Raw genomic sequence first — 19,228 nt, 5'->3', positions numbered from 1 at the left:
GGAGTTGGAGTAAGGCCACTTTCCAAAATGCTTCCATTGAAATTCAAAAACTTACCCATTTGTTGGAAGTATGTCAACAAAAATCACCATCAGAGGCCTTAGCTAGTGAAGAGTTAGACCTAAAAAGATAAATTGAAAAACAATTACTGGCTAAGGAAAAATTTTGATGTTAGAGGTCTAGAGTCTTATAGTTAAAAGAAGGGGACCGAAACACAAAATTTTTCCATGCATCCACAACCCAAATAAGACAAGAGAATACTACAAATAAATTGAAGGATAGCAATGCCCTTTGGCTAAATGAGGATTCCCAAATTCATTATGAGATTTGCTCATATTTCTCTTCTCTTTTTGCAACCTCCTCTCCTCAACCTGATCAAGAGTTTCTTAATAGTACTCCTCCATGCATATCAGCTTCAGATAATATTTCTCTATATTCCCCCTTCTCTTCTGAGGAAATAAAAAAGACCCTTTTCCAAATGAAGGGAATAAAGGCCCTAGGAATTGATGGTCTCCCAGCAAGATTCTTCCAAAAACATTGAAAGGTAATTGGCCTCGATCTAACCAAAGGAATTAAGCATTTTTTCAATGGGGGTGACATGCTTAGAATTCTAAATAGAACAATTATTTCCCTCATTCCTAAGAGAGCCCATCCCCAGGAGGTATCTCACTTTAGGCCGATCAGGTTATGCACCACTCCTTACAAAGTCATAGCAAAATGTTTGGCTAATAAACTCAAACCTATTCTTAGGTCCATTATTAGTCAAAACCAAAGTGCTTTTGTTCTAGGCCAAGCCATTTCAGATAGTATCTACCTACACATGAATATCTTCATTTTCTTAGGGCGGGTAGAGTCGGATTTCAAATACTAGAGATTTCAAACTAAATTTCAATCTAGGAGTTATAATTTAATTAGATGTTTGGTGGAAGAAACGGATCCCTAAAACTATTTGACGAGGTTTTGGAGGCAATGGCTTTTGAAATCTCGTTTCACCCCCCCATCTCGTCCGTTTGGTGGTGAATCCGCGATCGGTTTTCCCCGGATATTCTTCGCCTTTTTCGTTCGCCCGCCCTAAAAAATCTAGATCATCATCTGGTAATGTGGCTCTTAAATTGGATCTGTGCAAAGCCTATGACAAATTAGAGTGGCCATATATTGAAAATACTTTGAGACACCTGGGTTTTGCATCACAATGGATACAATGGGTTGTGTGTAGAATACCATATCAAAATAAATGGTACTCTCTCTAGGTAAATCTTCCCTAGTAGATGTATAAGACAATGATGCCCTTTGAGTCCTTATATCTTCATTCTTTGTCAGGAAACTTTGTCCCAGAGACTCACCTCCAACTTAGGCATTCTTAGATTGCTTGGTATCAAGATTTTCCGAAATGCCCTTGAAATAAATCATTTATTTTTTGTGGATGATTATATGTTTTTCTCCCCTGCCTCAATTTCCAATGCATCCGGAATTAATATCTTGCTACAGGATTATGAATTGGTGTCAGGATTGTATATCAATACTAATAAATCAGCTGTGATATTTAGCAAACAAACCCCCCAACCTATTAGGGATGATATTGTCTCCACTTTTGACATTAAAGAGGTTCAATCCCATGGAGTCTACCTTGGTCTTCCTTCTTCTATAGGAAAATCCAAATCTAAAACTTTCTCTTTCATCCTAGATAGACTAGACTCCAAACTCTCTGGTTGGGAAGGGAAAATTATTGTCCCAGGCAAGAAAGGAAATTCTCATTAAGGCTGTTGCTTTTGCTTTGCCTGTATATGTCATTTCATGTCTTCTCATCCCAAATGAACTGTGCTCTAAAATGAATAAAAAATATTAGACAATTTTGGTGAAAAAATGATCAAGGGAGAGGAATACATTGGGTTGATTGGGATACACTATGCAAAAGTAAGAGTATGTTCTAGCAAAACAAAGTTGGAGACTGCTTACCTGCCCTAACTCTCTGTGGTCACAAATTATGTATGCTAAATACATTAAGCATGTTCCTTTCCTTGAATGTACTCTACCTAGAGAATGCTTTTGGGGATGGAGAAGTGCCATTGCTAAAAGAGATGTGTTGAAATTAGGTATCCTTAGACAAGTGGGAAATGAGGCAAATATACTGATCTACGAGGGTCCTTGGCTTCCATCCCTTCCATTCAAATACATCAGATCACCTCCTACGGTCTATGGTCCTATCTTGGTTCAAGATTTGATTCTATGGCAGGAATCACAATGGAATCTCCAACCTCTTAATTCTCTTTTCTCCCCTAGGGAAATAGAGGCTATTCTCACTATACCAATTTTATCCCAAGATACTTTTGATTCATGGACTTTTGGGAAAAGACCACTCATGGTAAATTTTCTGTTAGATCTGCTTACTACCCGTGTTTGGCTATGGCAGATGCTCATGGAAATATTGTCTCTTCTTCCTCCTCTTCTAATTTTTGGAACAAATTTGGCAGATTCCCACCCTTCCAAAAATAAAAAATTTTCCTATGGAGAGCTTCTCATGAGGCAATTGCTATCGGTAGTTCTCTTTTTCATCGGAGGGTGGTTCTTGCTCCTATTTGTTAGGTTTGAGGTGGGGGTGTTGAGAATATGAGTCATGCCCTGTTTCATTGTGCACATGCTAGAGAATGTTGGCGCCTATCCCCTTTATGCATTGACACTTGGGATTTAAGGGGTGAACACTTACATGATTGGATGGATTTTGTTCAAATCAAATTTAGAGATTATGAGCATTGATCTCATATTAACCAACTTTGGAGTGCTATGATTTTGTGTATATGAAATTCTAGAAATGTGTATATGGAATTCTAGAAATGCAAATGTGTATAAAGGGATAGAGGCTTCTATTGGACATACTATGACAATGTTCTCTTTCTTATTTGCAAATATTCAAAATCATGTTTGCACTAATTTGGTTGAGAGAAATTCAATTAACATATTTCACTTCATCCAGCTGAGGACTGGGATTATTTTCAGGTCTTTGTTGATGGCTCATGGGATAACACATTGAAGATGGGTGGTAGGGGATGTATTCTTTGCGATTCATTTGGCTCTTTTATTGTAGCTCAAAGCAAGTTTGGACTAGGAGGTTCGGGACAACTATAGAGTTGGAAGCAATTAGAGATGGTTTATTACTAGGGAAATCTTTGGAGGTTTCAAACCTTCAAATTAATTATGACTGTTTAGATGCAATTTCTGCTTTGTAGGGTCACTCCTCTTCACTAGATTGGAGGAGTCTTAGCTTAGTTTCTGATATTAAGAGGTTGTCCTCCTATTTTCAACATGTTTTCTTTCATTACATTACTAGGGAAGGTAATTTGTTTGCTGACTTTCTTGCTAAAGGAGCATCTAGGCTCTCTGTGGTTCGGTCTTGGTGGAATGTTCCACCTTTGTTTATCATTGATCCTTCTTTGTTATTGATCAGGTCCCTTGGTTTGTCTGCTTTCAATTAATACAAATTTTAGTGTTTGACCAAAAAAAAAAAAAAGGGGTAGGTTTAGTTGGGCCTCAAGCCCAAGAGGTAAGGTCCATACATAATTTTACCATTATCCTTGCCATTTCTAATGAGCATTCATTTCTTCGTAGATATATAACATGTGTCCTAATATTATATCAAAAGATTGATGTCCATTTACAAGTCACATCATTTAAAAAGTTCATTTTATGTTAGTAATTGTCTTAAAACTAATCCAACCTAGACTAGACTGAAACTGAAATTTTGCTAGCGCACCATGTTTACCAACTCCAAGAGAGGTTTCAATTGGTAATACGGTAATAATTCCAAATAGGATGTTAGAGTTCGAGTCTTCTTGGGGGTAGGGTTGAAGCCTCGCCTTATGTTATATAAATATCCTCATCCTTAATATACAAAATGCTCATGTTTAAAAAAAAAAAAGAAAAAAATTGAAACCGGAAAGCTCAACTCGAAATTGGACAGGACCAAATCGTTGACACCCTAAAATCAATCGGGTTTAAAACTGAAATTAGGCCACAGAGCCCCCGGATGCTGTTAATAATATAATATATAGTCCACCGGGTTTGGAAGGTGGCATTTCTCACGTGAGGACTTCTATGGCATTTTTTTTTTTTATGTTTTACCCTTACAACCCCCTATTTTTACGAAAATGACACCCCTCAATACGCACAAAAGGGGTTTCAGTCAATCGGAGCAAATCATCCCTAACAATGGCGATCGCAAGTTTGCAGAGATTTTCTTCTCAAATCTCTCGAGTCTCTTCGATCTCTCTCTATTCGAAAGCAATATTAGCCAGGTCATCTGCAACCTTTTCTGCCCCAACCTCCACTTCGTCTTCGTCAAAGAAAGTCGCAGATCGGATCGTCACGCTTTTCGCCATCGATCCCGAAGGTCAGAAACGCCAAATCATTGGACTCTCAGGCCATACCCTTCTCAAAGCGTTAGCCAATAACGGACTGATTGATCCTGCGTCGCACAGACTTGAAGATATTGAAGCTTGCTCTGCCGAATGCGAGGTGAACATCGCCGAGGAATGGCTGGATAGGCTTCCTGCCCGTACATATGATGAGGAGTATGTTTTGAAGAAGAATTCGAGGGTTAGGATTTTGAATAAGCACTCGAGGTTGGGGTGCCAAGTGGTTCTGACTTCGGAACTCGAAGGTATGGTGGTCGCTGTTCCTGAGCCGAAACCCTGGGATACCCCATAAGATTATTCGGGGTGAAATTAGGGCTCTCTTCTGTTTTTCCGTTTTGTTTTTATTTTGTTTTGGTCAATAATTGAACGCTTCTGAGGATGAATGGGTTCTCTTTAAACGTGATTTGCTTTCTTGTACTGTTTACCTTGAAACGTTGTCGAAACTTTCAAATTTTGAGCATGTTGCTTCAAATGCTATTTCTAAACTCTCAATCTGGGTTCTATTTCTATGTATCTTAGGACATTTAAATGGTTGTATGAAGTTCCTTTTGAGAGGAATTCTATGATTTATGTTGAAAAAAACTGGAAGCTGTTTTCTGTTAATCTGATTGGAAAAAATGATATTAATTGGATGTATTTCAGAAATGAGGTTATCCTGTAGGGAAACTTGAATTTTTGTAGGGTTTGTCTGTGGAGATTTGGACATAACTATTCTTAAGGAAACCCATTGCTTTATATTTGTAACAAGGGTATTGGATTTTATGTCCTTGGTCAAAGTATTGACTGCCCCTGGGTTTATAGGCATTGCTTAGGGGTTGAGCTGCCAGCCTCATAATTCTCTGTTGGTACAAACTGAATTGAACAACTTGGTTTAATTAAATGGTTTCTCAGAGGAGTTCATGAACCAGAAAAGAAGTGCTTTTGCCAAGACTGATCTGTCCCTGCCTAATCTAATCACAGTGGCCAAACGAGAATAAAGCAGCGAGCATTCTGGGAGTTGTCTTGTAAACCTGTCTCTTATGCCCATGGAGAACTGTCTTCTGGGAACTTTTATTGATGATGGAAGGAACATAAAACATACTCCTGATATGGAAACTTGAGTGACTTTTCGATTTATTATTTATTTTTTATTGTTGTAGAAATTTTGATCAGTATTGTTGTGAGCAATCATACAATAACTAAGTGATGACATCTAACAAAGTAGAGTTCTGTAAGAAAGTGATACAACTGAAAAGGCATTTCTGATTTCGAGCAACCTTTGTTTAGAGGGGGGAAAATGTTTGTGAAAGCCATTTCTCTTGGGTGCAAAATATATTAGGCTATATATATTGTCTAGTGGATGTAGCTATTACACCAGGAGGGTAATAAACCCAGTTAGGTCAACAAACAGGAACATTTATAAGATAAACTATTTACCTAACAGACTTGTGGAAAGATTTAGAGATTGCAAGAAAGATAGCCTTGTGCTCTCTATTGACCAAGCAAAAGCTTATGACAAAGTCCCAGGAAGTGTTTGCAAATAAGTGGACATAACTAAAAATATGTATGATGATGCTGTGCAAATGTAAGGCTTGTTGGAGGTGAGGTAGTGAATTCCCAATTATGAGTGCGTTACAATAGGGATCAGCTTTAAACCATTATTTGTTTGGGCTTATCATAGATGTATCAACTAGATGATAAGACAATAGGTGGATTAATGCTTAGTTTGATTCATGGAGATCAATGTTTGAAAGAAAATGTTCTAAGGTGAGCACGATGGAAGAATTTATGAGGTGTAAACTAGGACAGATAATGTGGTGGCAAAATTAATGAGTGGGAGATTCTGAGAAGTGAATATTTTAGGTAATTGGGTTTAATCATAAGTGAAGATTGTGACATAGATGATGTTTTGCAGAGGATTAGATAAGATGATGAGCGGATAGGTGCATCTATTGTGTGTTTGATCGGTGTATTCCTTTAGAGATAAATGAAAGTTTTATAGGACATTGGTATGACTGGATATGATGTATGGTGTAGTGTAGGACGAAGAGGCTACTAACAAGGTGGAATAACTCAGAGAAAGGACTTGAAAAAGTTGAAAGACATACTTCTCCGGGGGCCCGCCCCAGGCTGCTCCACTAACTTCCTGCCAAACTGTTCTTCTCTTTCCTTCCCCCTTTATGCTTCGTCCCGTTCTCATCTCATTCTGCTCTTCGTCGTTCGTGCTCTTCGCTCGTGTTTGCTCTTTGTTTGAGCGCTCCGTTGGGCCCTCACATCTTTGGCTCTGGGTTGGCCAACCCTGCCGGTTTGGGTGCCCACCCCCCCTTCTCCACGTTTCTTCTTCCTTTCCGGCTTGCGGGCGCGGGTTTTCCGGCGCGGCTCTTCTTCTTCGTCGGGCAGGTCCTCCCCCGCGTTTCCGTAGGCATCGACACCCCTCTCATTCGAATCGCTTGGTTTTCACGTGTCTTCCCGCTTGGTGTCTATGCGAGTGGATTTCTTATCGCTCTCATCTCCGAACTCCATTCTTGGCCTCCGTGGTTCGCCTCCGCGGTGTCTCCGTGCCCATCTACGATCATCTTCCATGTTCGGTGCTCTCCGCCGTGTTCTTGCGTCCGTGTTGCCGGGCTTGACTTCATCCCTTCCTCCGCGTTCTTCGCTGGGTCGACATGTCATCTCACTTCCCGGGATCGTGTGCTCCGTACCATTTGTTAGGTCCCGATGAGGCTCTTACAGGTGGAATACTCGAGGGGACTTTGATAATTGAATAAGAACAATCTTCTACCGGGGTGTTCCTCGGCTCCCAAGGCTAGCTCTCACATACTTTCTCTGCTCACTGTCTCTTTACTCTTCCTTCCCCTTTTATGCAATCGTTCCTACGTTATTACGGATCATCTCAATTCGATGGACTCTTCGTACCGTTCGATAGGCTCTTCAAGTAACCCATGTTTGCTCTTCAATCTAATCCTAGTACCGATACAATAGGACTCTTCAAATCTGCCTCGTTTCCTTCCCAGTTTGGGTTTTTTCCTGTCGGTGTGCTTGTGTTACTAGGGACCTATCATGTAGCCTATTTGGCAGTTGATAAGCATCATATAGATTATCTGAATGTAGTCGAGATGAGGATATTGAGATAGATGAGTGGCAAACTGGGAAGATAAAGTTAGGAATGATCATACCATAACTGATTTAGGAGTAGCTCTAATAGATGACAAGCTACAAGAAAGTCGTTTGAGGTGCAGGCCATGTTCAAGACAGTCCTCTGAATGCTCCGCTATGGAGGAGTGATTTGGTTCAAATTGAAGGAGCTAAAAGTGGGGCTGATCCAGCACCTATCTGGGGCTTTTTTGCCTTATCTTAAGCCTACTGTTGAAACCTTTGTCCCTGGTTTTAAAGTGTAATTGGCCCCTTTAATGGGCCTAGAATAGGGGTACATAGATTGCACACAAAATTTGGTTTTCATTATCTAAATCTTATCGTTTGAGGTTGAACCAGTTCAACATTGGTTCAAATTATGTTAGTAAGCTTGTGATTAGGCATTGCACCTTCCAATGCAGGGTAATATTTTGTTTTATTTGAATTATATTTCCTTATTTAGGACTTTGTAATTTTCTAAATAATGCCTACTTATTACCTCCATCATGGAGAATATTTTTCAGACTAGACTTGATCGAATTTTTGCTGTTTGTAAAGTTTGCTGTTGGCTCTCTTCTCTGTGAGAAGATTGTCTAGTGTTTGAAGTCTAGACCAAGCATTGGTTGCTTGGTGTTTCAAGTTCAAGTAAGCTGCTGCAGGTTAACTGGCGTTTAAAGTGCAAGAAACTTGTTGGATTTTAGCATTGAAAGTCCGATTCTCTTGGCTGACTGAAAATTCAGTCTTCTACCTATGAGCTGCTGCATTGAGATGGTATCCCCAGTGAGGTAAGCTAGCAGGTGCATTCATCCCCACCCCTTCTTTCCCCATTAATTTGTTTTTTCTTGAATTGAGTGGATAGAAACCTCCAAATCCAAGAACTTAGATCCAGAAGAATTGCTCCACCCTCATTCCCCCCCCCCAACAACAAAAAAGAAAAAAAAAAGGAGTCCGATCCAATTTGCAGCCACATCAGACCATCAAAACCATGAACGCCAGCTCTATCTTCACTATTTTGGACTCTTAAAGAAGCCCTAATTTCTAGTCTTTGATCTAGTTCAATCCAAACATTTGGAATCTCCAAGATTGAAACCACATACACCTTATAACTACATGGTTGCAACTTGCAGGCTTGTCTAACCATTATAACCTTGGATCCTGTGTACTCCAACAAACCACCCTATACCTACAACCTAATGGTGTTCAAAAGATCTGCCCTCTGTTATTAGATTGGTTCCAAAATTGAAACTCCTTTTTCTTGCATCATCCCCTACATTCCCCTAAAATCTTGGAGCAAATAGAAAACCCATAACCCAAAAGAGATGACCCACTTCAACCTCCTTAAAAGAGAGCTACCCACATTCCAATCTCAACACCATAAATCAAAACCTACCTTTAAGCCACCCAATTTGAGTTGGTTCTGATTGAGATATTAGAATTGGCCCTTAATCCCATTGAAGCTACATCAAAAGATTTTTGGCCGGACTTAGATTGACCTTGAGAGAAGTGGTTAGGAAAAGTATGTAGAGTTTAGCTGATGCAGTATCAAGATCGGCTCTAGTTGTTCCGTCCCAACCCTAAAAATCACCAGTTCAATGGGGTTTGGTCCAACAAGAGCTGGACATAACTAAATATATTAGTTCAGTATTAAATTTAGCCTTTAATTTGTTTTAGTATTTCCTAGGTACGAGTGAATTGGACTTTGGATTGAATTTTGATTCTAAGTTCAACTAGGATTTGTGTTTTGTTTCCTTTAAATAGCCTGTATTAGGATGCGATTTCAGATTGAATATCTTGAATAGATAAGCTGTATATTATTTTGTGAGGTTTTCTTCCGCTGTCTCTACTTCCCCCTTCTTGCTGCTCCTATTCCTCTAATTCTGCTGCCATGAAAGCCCAACATTACAGTCCTATCCCAGGCCTGCATTATCAGGCTCTGTAACAAATATGGCCTTGAATAGGATTAGCTCAATGGTAAGATCTGTATAGACAACCCATTACTTGGAATTAGGCCGAGTTCTTAGAGTTGCAGCTATTACACCAGGATATGCATTAGGCATGGTTTTCTTTTTCTTTTTTCTTTTTTGGGTACAAAGGGGCTTTGTTAAGCTGGGGGATGGGGATATTAATATGCCTCAGCAAGAGTCGAACCCACGATCTCTTCACTAAGAGGTGTTGGTTTCACCACTAGAACAGCTCTGCGTTGGCGGTTTTCTTTTTCTTTATTAGTATTAGTATGTATATAGTTTGTCTGTGTGTACAGAAGTTCTTTAGATTCCGAAATTGGTCAGATGGTTTGGGCAATATGGGATGCTTTTGGTGTCTGGTTGATTGAGTGGCAGCTGCATCTCCACCCCCCTCCCTCTTAACTTAATGTGTATGAAATAACGGATGAGGAGCTTGAAGTCAGTCCCTATGACATTAAAATCATGGTTGAGTTGACAGGATCGTTGGAAATTCGTAGTAGGCTACACAGATCTACAAAATTTTAACAAACATTTTTTTTCTGGGTTGAATGAAATTTTAAAACCACCCTAGAACTGTAAATACTCGAATCACAAAAGGACTCGAGATTTAACTTTAGAGGATAACCTTATTTTCTCAAGTAGATGTGTGAACCAATTAGATTGGTTCACTGAGCCTGTCTCTCCAAAGGACTGACCTGTAAGTGAGAGAAAACAGTCTAGATAGTAGATGTTTTCATTGTTGAATTTTTGCTGAAGTGTTCTTAAAGGATTCTGAGTTTTTTGTTTTTTTGTTTTTTTGTTTTTTTTTTTTTTTTTAAATTTTTGTGTGGATATGTTTACACGCTTTTTTGTTGGTAAATAATAAATTTATTGATGCTTCTATTTGGTATTAATTATCATTATCAATTATGAGAATTTTTCATTATTTTAAATTGTTTGACATCTATTATCTTATTTTTATTTAAAATAATATAAAAAGCTCCCAAATCCATAATATACTTTTTGTCTATTATGGATTATGGGGATGATTTCATTCTTTTCATTCATATGCAAGTTTACTTAAAGTTTTATAATTAAGATGATGGTAAAATAGGCAATACACATTCTTTTATAAAAATCATACATTTTTCTTCTTTTCTCACTTGTTCACTATCACTTTCTAACTATTTTTTATTTTGAAACCAAACTTATTTTTATTTCGTAATTTATTTAGTATAAAATTCACGAAATGATTTTTCATTCTTGACCAATAATGAATTCTTGTACTTATTTCTTTTAAATAAACATAATAGAGAATGAAAATTGATACCAAAAAGAGCTTGAGGTGGTAAAGCTGAAGGTATAGGACTATAGGTAAGCAATTGCACTAAAGGAATGGATAAAGGCCAAAAGGTCAAGCAACCACCGACTTGGCCAAATCTATGTGAGGTTCACTCCTGGCCTCTAGGGTATTTGAATTTTTGATCTCATATTATGAGTTGTTAGTGTTTTGCCATCTAAGTGATCTTTTGAGGTTTTTGTTGTCGGTGCATGATTGATGGTGTCTTTGGGATTATATACTAATGTATTGGATGTTCATCATGAAATCAGTTACCCATAATTGAAGATTTTAAGGAGGGTGAATAACCACAAATGATCAAACATAGATCACGATTTATTGCTAATGTTTTGTAAAATGCTTATAAAGATAACTTGTCTAAGGCTTTTTTGGAAGAAAAAATTACATCTTTACTGTTAAGATCATCATTCAGCTTTAATACTTAATAGTATAGAGGTATTTATATTGATTTCTTTTCAACAATAGTAGATATAATTGATTGTAGATTCAGGGTCTATAAATAATTCCCCATTTTTAGAAATAAAGTTCATTGAGCACAACTTGTGTATACTTTGACAACATTCTTAAGATAAATTCTTTATATATAATGCAAGTATACTGTGGTCTTTTGCTCTTGATTTTGAAGAGATTTAAATGAGGGTTGTAAAATTCATTTTAAAGAAAAAGTGTTATATCAAATTGTTTTTCTATTTTTATTGGGCTAAAAAAATCGTTACACATGATCAAGCAACAATTTTTTGGCCTTTCTCTTTTCTCCCATAAATAATAATTTAAAATTTATTTAAAAAATGACTTTTGGTCAGATTAAGGCAGACGACAGTGAATTAAGGTTGATAAGTATTTAAACCTTCATATGCATGGCATGTGTTATGGGTAAAATTACCTATCTACTGGTTTATTGTGCCAGGTCAGCCAGCGATCAATCATTTATCAGTATTGAGTTATATATTAAGCTCAGATTGAATCATGACTATCAAATGAGAACTAAATATCCGACGGATTAAATGAAATAACCAAGGTAGGGTCCTATGTATATAAATACAAGAAAGATGAACTTAGAGGTAGGATACTCATTTTACATAAGCTATACAACCAATTTTTCTTTCTTTATGAAGCATTTTAAATCTAGGGTTCCTTGAAACTTTAAGCTCCTTCAAGGCAAACTCTACTGGCTTGATCATCGTAGGCGGTTCGGTGATCAACTCGATTGGCTCCTTTTCTAACTTTGTTCGTCAAGTCATTCGTAGGTTAGCATTGATTTAATCAATTCAAACTAGAGCAATTCGACTTGATGCAGTCTCCAATCTCGGAAGATTTGACACTAATAGCATGATTCTTGGGCATCAAATGGGCCGCTCAAATAAGTACAAGAATTCACTATTGGTCAAGAATGAAAATAGTTTGATGAATTTTGTCAAAAATAAATTATGGAATGAAAAATAAGTTTGGTATGTCAAAATAAAAAATTGTTAGAAAATGATAATGACCAAGTGAGAAAAGAGAAAAAAAAAAAAGTATGATTTTTTATAAAAGAATATGTATTGACTACTTTACCCTCATCTTAACTATAAAATTTTAAGTACACATTTGCATAATGAAGAGAATGAAATTCTCACCATAATCCATAATAGACAAAAAGTCTATTAAGGATTTTGAAGGGTTTTTAATTATTTTAAATAAAAACAAAATTGATAATAGATGCCAAACAATTTAAAATAATAAAAATTTCTCATAATTGATAATGATAATTGATACAAAAAAGAGTTAGAGAGCTTCCTACCAAAAAAAAAAAAAAAATTTTTATTGGGAAACATTATACGATTTGTAGATATTATAAACACAAATATCCTATTACAAGAGTAATCAATGTCACAGTCAATAAAGGCTTCTAAAATTTTTCTAATTTTAATCACTTCACAATTAATTAAAATACAATATCATACAAGTGGCTTTTTTATTTTTTTATTATTATTTTATTTTATTCTTTCACCGAGTCTACAGAGAATATTGTTAGAACCAGAAGATCAAAGGCACAGTATAGATAGATCAATATCAGACAAAGAGAAACAAATATATAAAGTATACATTATGTCAGAACCCTTACCCGAATGTAGTAGAAGAAGCGAAGAAAAACCAGTACGAACTCGAACAGGGTGAGTTGAGGTGTATGTACAATACTTTTCCTTAAGGTATTTGAATGCCCTCTTTAATGCAGACTGGGTTTGACCTTGACGTTCTCACCTCCAAGATACAACAACTCCTTAAATTTGAAGGCTAGCACTCCAACAGATACTACTTGTTAAAGAGATACAAAGATAGTATACAACACAAGAATGAAGAAAACAAAAACGGAATTTTTCTAACTTTAGAATATGAATTTATGTTATTCTACCAAAATAAGAGTAAGACTTTTGTTCAGAACTTCTCCTCTATTTATAAGCTCACATGGACACCTTCAGAGAGTTATGACTGTATGATCAGTCACCTTCCTACAGTAAGACCAAAAACCAGGTTTTCTGGATCCACGACCAATGACCCACGTAGACATTTAATATTATTTATATAATATTATAGTGCCCCATGGCTTGGTTAGACTAGGGTCTACGGACCACAACTGCAACCACGCCCGACTCGGTCCAGCACGGTGTATGCGCGTGATCCACACTTAACTCTCTACCGGCATACACCCCACTTAGGAGCTATAAATGTATATATAAATGATATAATCATTAGCTTCATCCGATGTGGGGCTAAACACATATGATAAATTAAATTACCTAATATATATATCGAATTGCCAAAACCCTTTGATTGGAATCTATACATCTAGAAGAGTCCTATAGAATAACAATTAAACAAGAGTCCTAAAACAAAATTAGGGAGATAAAATCCTACAATCCCCTTAAGCATTAGTTTAGATATACCTCACTCCTATAATATAATATGCTTATAAGAATATTTTGATTGCCATGAGTCCTAACCCAGACGAGACGACCCGTCACTTTGGTCAGTTGGCATTGGATGCCTTACTGAAAGAAATTTTAAAAGAAATTTGAAAGCTCCAACTGACCGTGGGTAGAGACAAATAATACCGCTTCCAAACTATATGAAGACTTTCACACAGCAGAGTGTTGAGCTCCGGTTGAGATGGCATCGATTTGTGGAAAAAATTATAAAACATTTCAAGTCTTTAGTCCTTTCCCGAATTGATCCGGTCACTCTAGTCAATAATAATGTGTCGTTGCCTTGTTTTTTTTAAAGATTGTCTCTCATGGTTTGTCTATAAATAAGTGGTAAGAAGAACTCCTTCATGCATCAATCGTCCAACATTTACAAAACCCAAACCTTTTTTAATTAGTTCCTTTGAAGAAATAGAAAGGAAATATGTCTTGGCAATTCCTTTTTTTCTTACTAGTTCTGTTTTAGCCTTGTTTCCTTTCTTCTCCTTCTCCTTCTCCTACTTCTTATTTATGTCTTCATGATGAGCACTCTGCTTTGCTGCAATTTAAGCAAAAGCACTACCATGTCCCTATAAACTATCCTACATCTCTCAACTCGTGGAAGCCAAATACTGATTGCTGCTTCTGGGAAGGCATCTCTTGCGATGGCACTACTGGTCATGTAGTTGGCCTTGCTCTCTTCAATTTGTCACTCCATGGTTCCATCCATTCCAATAGTACCCTCTTCAATCTCCTTCACCTTCAAATGGTCGACATCTCAAGGAACAGTTTTGATTACTTTGCACCATCAGGCTTTGTAAGACTCTGGATTATTGCATCTCAACCTCTCAGGTAACTCTTTTTTAGGACAATTCCCATAAAAAATTTCATAGCTTATACAATTGGTTTCTCTTGATCTTTCTTTCAATAACTTTCAGGGCCAAATCCCATCTGAAATCTTGAATCTTACCAATTTGGTTTCTCTTGATCTCTTTTACAATGATTTTCATGGCAAAGTTTCATCTGAAATCTCCAACCTTACCAAGTTGGTTTCACTTGACCTCTCTCAATGGTGGGGTTTATTTCAACTTGAAATCCCAAATTTGAGAGCGTTTGTCCAAACCTTAACCATGTTAAGAGAACTCCGTCTTGATCAGGTGATCGGGTGAATTTGTCACCTCAAATAAATAGGGATTGGTGTCATCACTCGTCATCTACACTTCCTAACCTTCAAGTGTTGTCATTGGTTGAATGTTCACTTACAAGTCCCTTGGATGCATCGATCTTAAGCTTTCGCTCTTTGACAGAGCTATACCTTGATGCAACGAGAATCTCACTTCCACAATACCAAGTTCTTTGATGAATCTCACTTCTCTCACCACCCTTAGCCTTTGGGATTGTGGACTCTACGGAGCTTTCCCTGACAGTGTTTTTCTTCAACCTAAGTTGAGTGGCATAAACTTGTATAATAATCCTCTACTCTTGGTTCAATTGCCAGAATTCCCTCAAATGAACACCTCTCTTCAATATTTGTAAATTGGGTGGACAAAATTCCAAGGGATTTTACCAAGTTCAATTGGGAACCTCAGGTTTTTGAAGAGATTATATGTCAATGGTTGTAACTTATCTCGACCAGTCCCTTCTTCTAGTGATAATCTTACCCATCTAACGTCATTGAGTCTTTCACACGACAATCTGAGTGGTCAAATTCCTGATTACTTTTTCAATGGTAGGTTTCCCAATCTTATGTTACTATGTTTGGACAACAACTTACTCCAAGGGCCCATCCATTCTTCATTGTTTTTTCTCCCACCAATGCAGTTTTTGGACTTGTCCAATAACCAATTCGACGGAGTCATAAATATTGAGCCTCCTCCTATTCACAATATCTCCTCTTCTTTCCGACAACAACTTCTTCTGAGTGGCAACCATTTGAAAGGAGAAGACCTGATGAGATCAATTTCAAAGATCAAAGGTACAATTGAATACCTTGACCTTTCACTCAATGACTTTAGCTACTTAGGAGAAGATAGAAATCTTTCCTACGATGGTCTCCCCAACAATAATCATAGTCGTGACATCAATTTTGTTAGTGCTCAAATTTCTGAATTGAGTTTGGTTTCTTGCAACATCAGTGAATTCCCAAGGAATTTCCTCAAGAATCAAAAGGAATTAGATACACTGGACTTCTCTAACAATAGAATTATAAAATTCCCAGATTTCCTCAAGGATATCAAGGAATTGAATGCTCTGCATATTGGTGGTAATAGACTAGGTGGTGAGATACCCAAATGGATATGGAAAAAGAATTTGAGATATCTGAACCTTTCTAACAAAGTGATCACAGGTCTGGAATTGCCATTATCTAATCACTCCTTCAACATGTTAGAAGTACTTGATCTTCACTCAAACATGATACAAGAATGTCAATCATCTACGCCATGCTCTCCCCAAACATTTGATGAGTATGATACTGAGGTTGTTTCCCATATCTTAGGGAGTCTCACTTCCCTTCTCTCTAAAACCGCCTATCTCTTTTCAATTTCAGACAACAAATTAACTGAAAAAATCCCTTTCTCAATCTGCAAAGTAAGAAATTATGATATTTTGGATTTGTCCAAGAACAAATTGAGTGGCAACATTCCAACTTGCCTCGACAAAGGCAATATGGGGGTGCTAAATTTGGAAGAAAACAAATTACAAGGACCCATTCCCCATTTATTTAAAGATGAGTGCAATCTACATACCTTCAAACTCAACAAAAACAATTTTCAAGGAGGAATTCCAAGATCCCTAGGCAACTTCAAGTTATTGACCTTATTGGATATTTCGGACAACCAGTTGAATGGCACCTTTCCTCATTGGTTGGAAAATCTTGTTGAGTTGCAAGTTCTTGTTTTGAGGTCTAACAGATTTGCTGGTTCAATTGCTCAACCCGTCCAACCTCATTCTCATCCCTTCCCAAGCCTACATGCCGTTGATCTCTCTTTTAATAGTTATAGTGGAGATTTACCATTGCAATACATTTGTCACTGGAAGGCTATGATGTCTGACGAGGATATGTCCAATTCGTATTATAGTACAAGTAATCCTGCATACTATCAAGACATAGTTGTAATTATTGAGAAGGGAATAAACTTGAAAATGCAGAAAATTTTAACCACCTTCACCACCATTGATCTATCCAACAACTTCTTTGTAGGAAAGATTCCCGATGCATTGGGAAATTTAAAAGCATTGAAAGTGCTCAACTTGTCTGGAAATAGCCTAATAGGTCATATTCCATCTTCCATGGGAAAACTAAGCGAACTTGAATCATTGGATCTTTCAAGAAACATACTCTTTGAAGAAATCCCGGTGCAATTAGCAAGTTTGACGTTCCTTGCAGTCTTGAATCTATCTTACAATGACTTAACATGAATTATTCCACAAGGGAGCCACTTCAACACTTTTTCAAATGCTTCCTACGAGGGAAATGTAGGATTATGTGGTTATCCTTTGACAAAGAAGTGAGGAGTTTTACCTCCCACATCAACTTTCCAAAAAGGAGATGATGATTATGATTAAACATGTTTGCTCGATTGGAGGTTTGCATTGGCAGGATATTGCTCTGGTGTTATAATTGGATTGGTTGTTGGATGAGAGTTACTGTGGAGAAAACACAGATGTTCTAAGTTCATTTATAGGCTTGTGGTGTCCAAAAAGAGCAAATGGTCAAGGAAAACCAAACGCCATAATAGAGGAAAATGAATCCATTTCCACAATGAAATTTCATGTATTTGCTTTTGAAATTTTGTTCTTTTATTATGTTTGTATGTTTATCTGTACTCATCTCTGGGTTGAGTAAGATTTTGAGCCCTCTTCAAATGTATCTATGTTTTATATTTTCTATGGAAATTTTTCAAAGACACCCACACCTAAAATTGCACTATAGTACATTGTGTCAGTATATTAAGTTAAGAGTCATCATTTTTTGTCTTATAAATTCCAAAAATCCCTTTCATATCATGGAAGCAGGGTGATGTTTACAAACGTGTTTCATGTTGATTCACTCTGAGCTCCTAGCTTACCTTTCTCGAGTTTGGACCACATCCCCTGACGCTTCTTTACCACAAAATTGGGAGGGGTTGATGTGGGACCCACCAAGGCCACTTTAATTAGATGTGAGTACCACACCAATTTTTTTGTGAAGAAGCTTAGGGGGAGTAGTCTGTGCGTACCATACCAATTTTTTTGTGAAGAAGCTTAGGGGGAGTAGTCTGTGCTACCCCAACAGGAAAGTGATCTACTATGTTCCCTTGTCTACCTCGAGTGAGCTCCCTCTCATTGCAAGTCAACTTGGATTATGTGAAGCGTGGCTCTTCGTTTCACTTTGGAAAGAAACGAATTTCTATCAATTTATTTGAGAGAGTAAAGAGACTCCTTGATGTCTTCTTCATCCAAATCTCAGGTATTTCATATCCCGTCTCTTTTTTGTTTGTTTTTTGGTTAGTTCCTTTTTAGTAAATTTTTTCCTGCCAAATTACACCCCATTGTTCATAGCATAATTAAGTAAACCTTGAATATATGTAGACTTGGTGTCTAATGAAGGAGCTATTTTAAGACCCTTATTTACAAACCCAAAAAGAGAGGGAAGAAGGTCACATGCTTAATAGGACAAGGTAAAGCCTCGCATAAAGTCCTACAGTTAGTGATGAGCTTGACTAAAGAGATCTACTCAAACACATCCAATTCATCTGCTACAATAAGAGCATCTATCGCCGCATGCATAACGCTTTCATTCACCACACAAAAAGTCCATTTCCATTCCTTTACTTGCTGTAAGAATAACCCTGTAATCCAAAGACATTGGTTATCATCTGTGGCCAGCTAAGATTTATTAATGTAGATGTGGTGAAAGAAAGCGTTTCCAAAGGAGCATCAATTAAAATTCCCTATCTCATATAACTTCAAATTAGTTTGCCAGCACTTTACTGTTTTAATGGCTTCCCTAGGGTCAGTAGATTTATGTTGAAAAGCTAGCTTGTTACAACTATCCCAAATATAATAAAAAGAGATGATAAGGACAAAGAAAACCCAAGATCTCAAACTTGGGTCATGTTGAAGGGATATAAATAAGTTCACGCAAACCTCCATTAGGTTCAGAGCAACATAGGAACAAAAATATAACCCCAAAGTTCCTCGTTTCCAAATATGGGACATCCAAGGGCACCAAAAGAGGAGGTGCATGTTAGTTTTTGATTCTAACGGTCTAGCCCACATAAAGCACCGGGGGTTGGGGCAAGCAATTAGACCAACAGGTCGTCACATCTTTCAAATAAAGATCATTGTTTAGTAACATCCAAATTTTTTTTTAATTTTATTTATTTATTTATTTTTATAACTAGGCAAAATATTCAAATGCCATAAAATCTTTCACCACTTTTTAAGCTTAGGAGGGGTTGGAGATGGTAGATTGTGACTAGACA

At 37.2% G+C, this 19,228-nt stretch overlaps 1 protein-coding gene and 1 pseudogene across 1 annotated transcript; both read left to right on the top strand.

The window, feature by feature from the left end:
- Positions 1 to 4,153: 4,153 nt before the first annotated feature.
- On the top strand, positions 4,154 to 4,959 carry LOC149011062 (2Fe-2S ferredoxin-like superfamily protein). The gene has a single exon (XM_089164484.1). It carries the CDS (start codon positions 4,202 to 4,204, stop codon positions 4,697 to 4,699), a length of 498 nt encoding a protein of 165 aa, XP_089020610.1. The 5' UTR covers positions 4,154 to 4,201; the 3' UTR covers positions 4,700 to 4,959.
- A 1,909-nt stretch (positions 4,960 to 6,868) lies between these two features.
- LOC149011061 (receptor-like protein 7) lies at positions 6,869 to 17,510 on the top strand (annotated as a pseudogene).
- Positions 17,511 to 19,228: the final 1,718 nt, after the last annotated feature.

This window comes from Hakea prostrata, chromosome 7 (genome assembly GCF_041222555.1).
Source record: "Hakea prostrata isolate BN-2017 chromosome 7, UWA_Hpros_2, whole genome shotgun sequence".
NCBI lineage: Eukaryota > Viridiplantae > Streptophyta > Magnoliopsida > Proteales > Proteaceae > Hakea > Hakea prostrata.
This window is presented reverse-complemented; position numbering and strand designations above follow the sequence as displayed.

What these genes read in the sequence shown, in the direction of transcription:
- LOC149011062 (XM_089164484.1), top strand. Translation starts at nt 4,202, where the DNA reads ATGGCGATCGCAAGTTTGCAGAGATTTTCTTCTCAAATCTCTCGAGTC.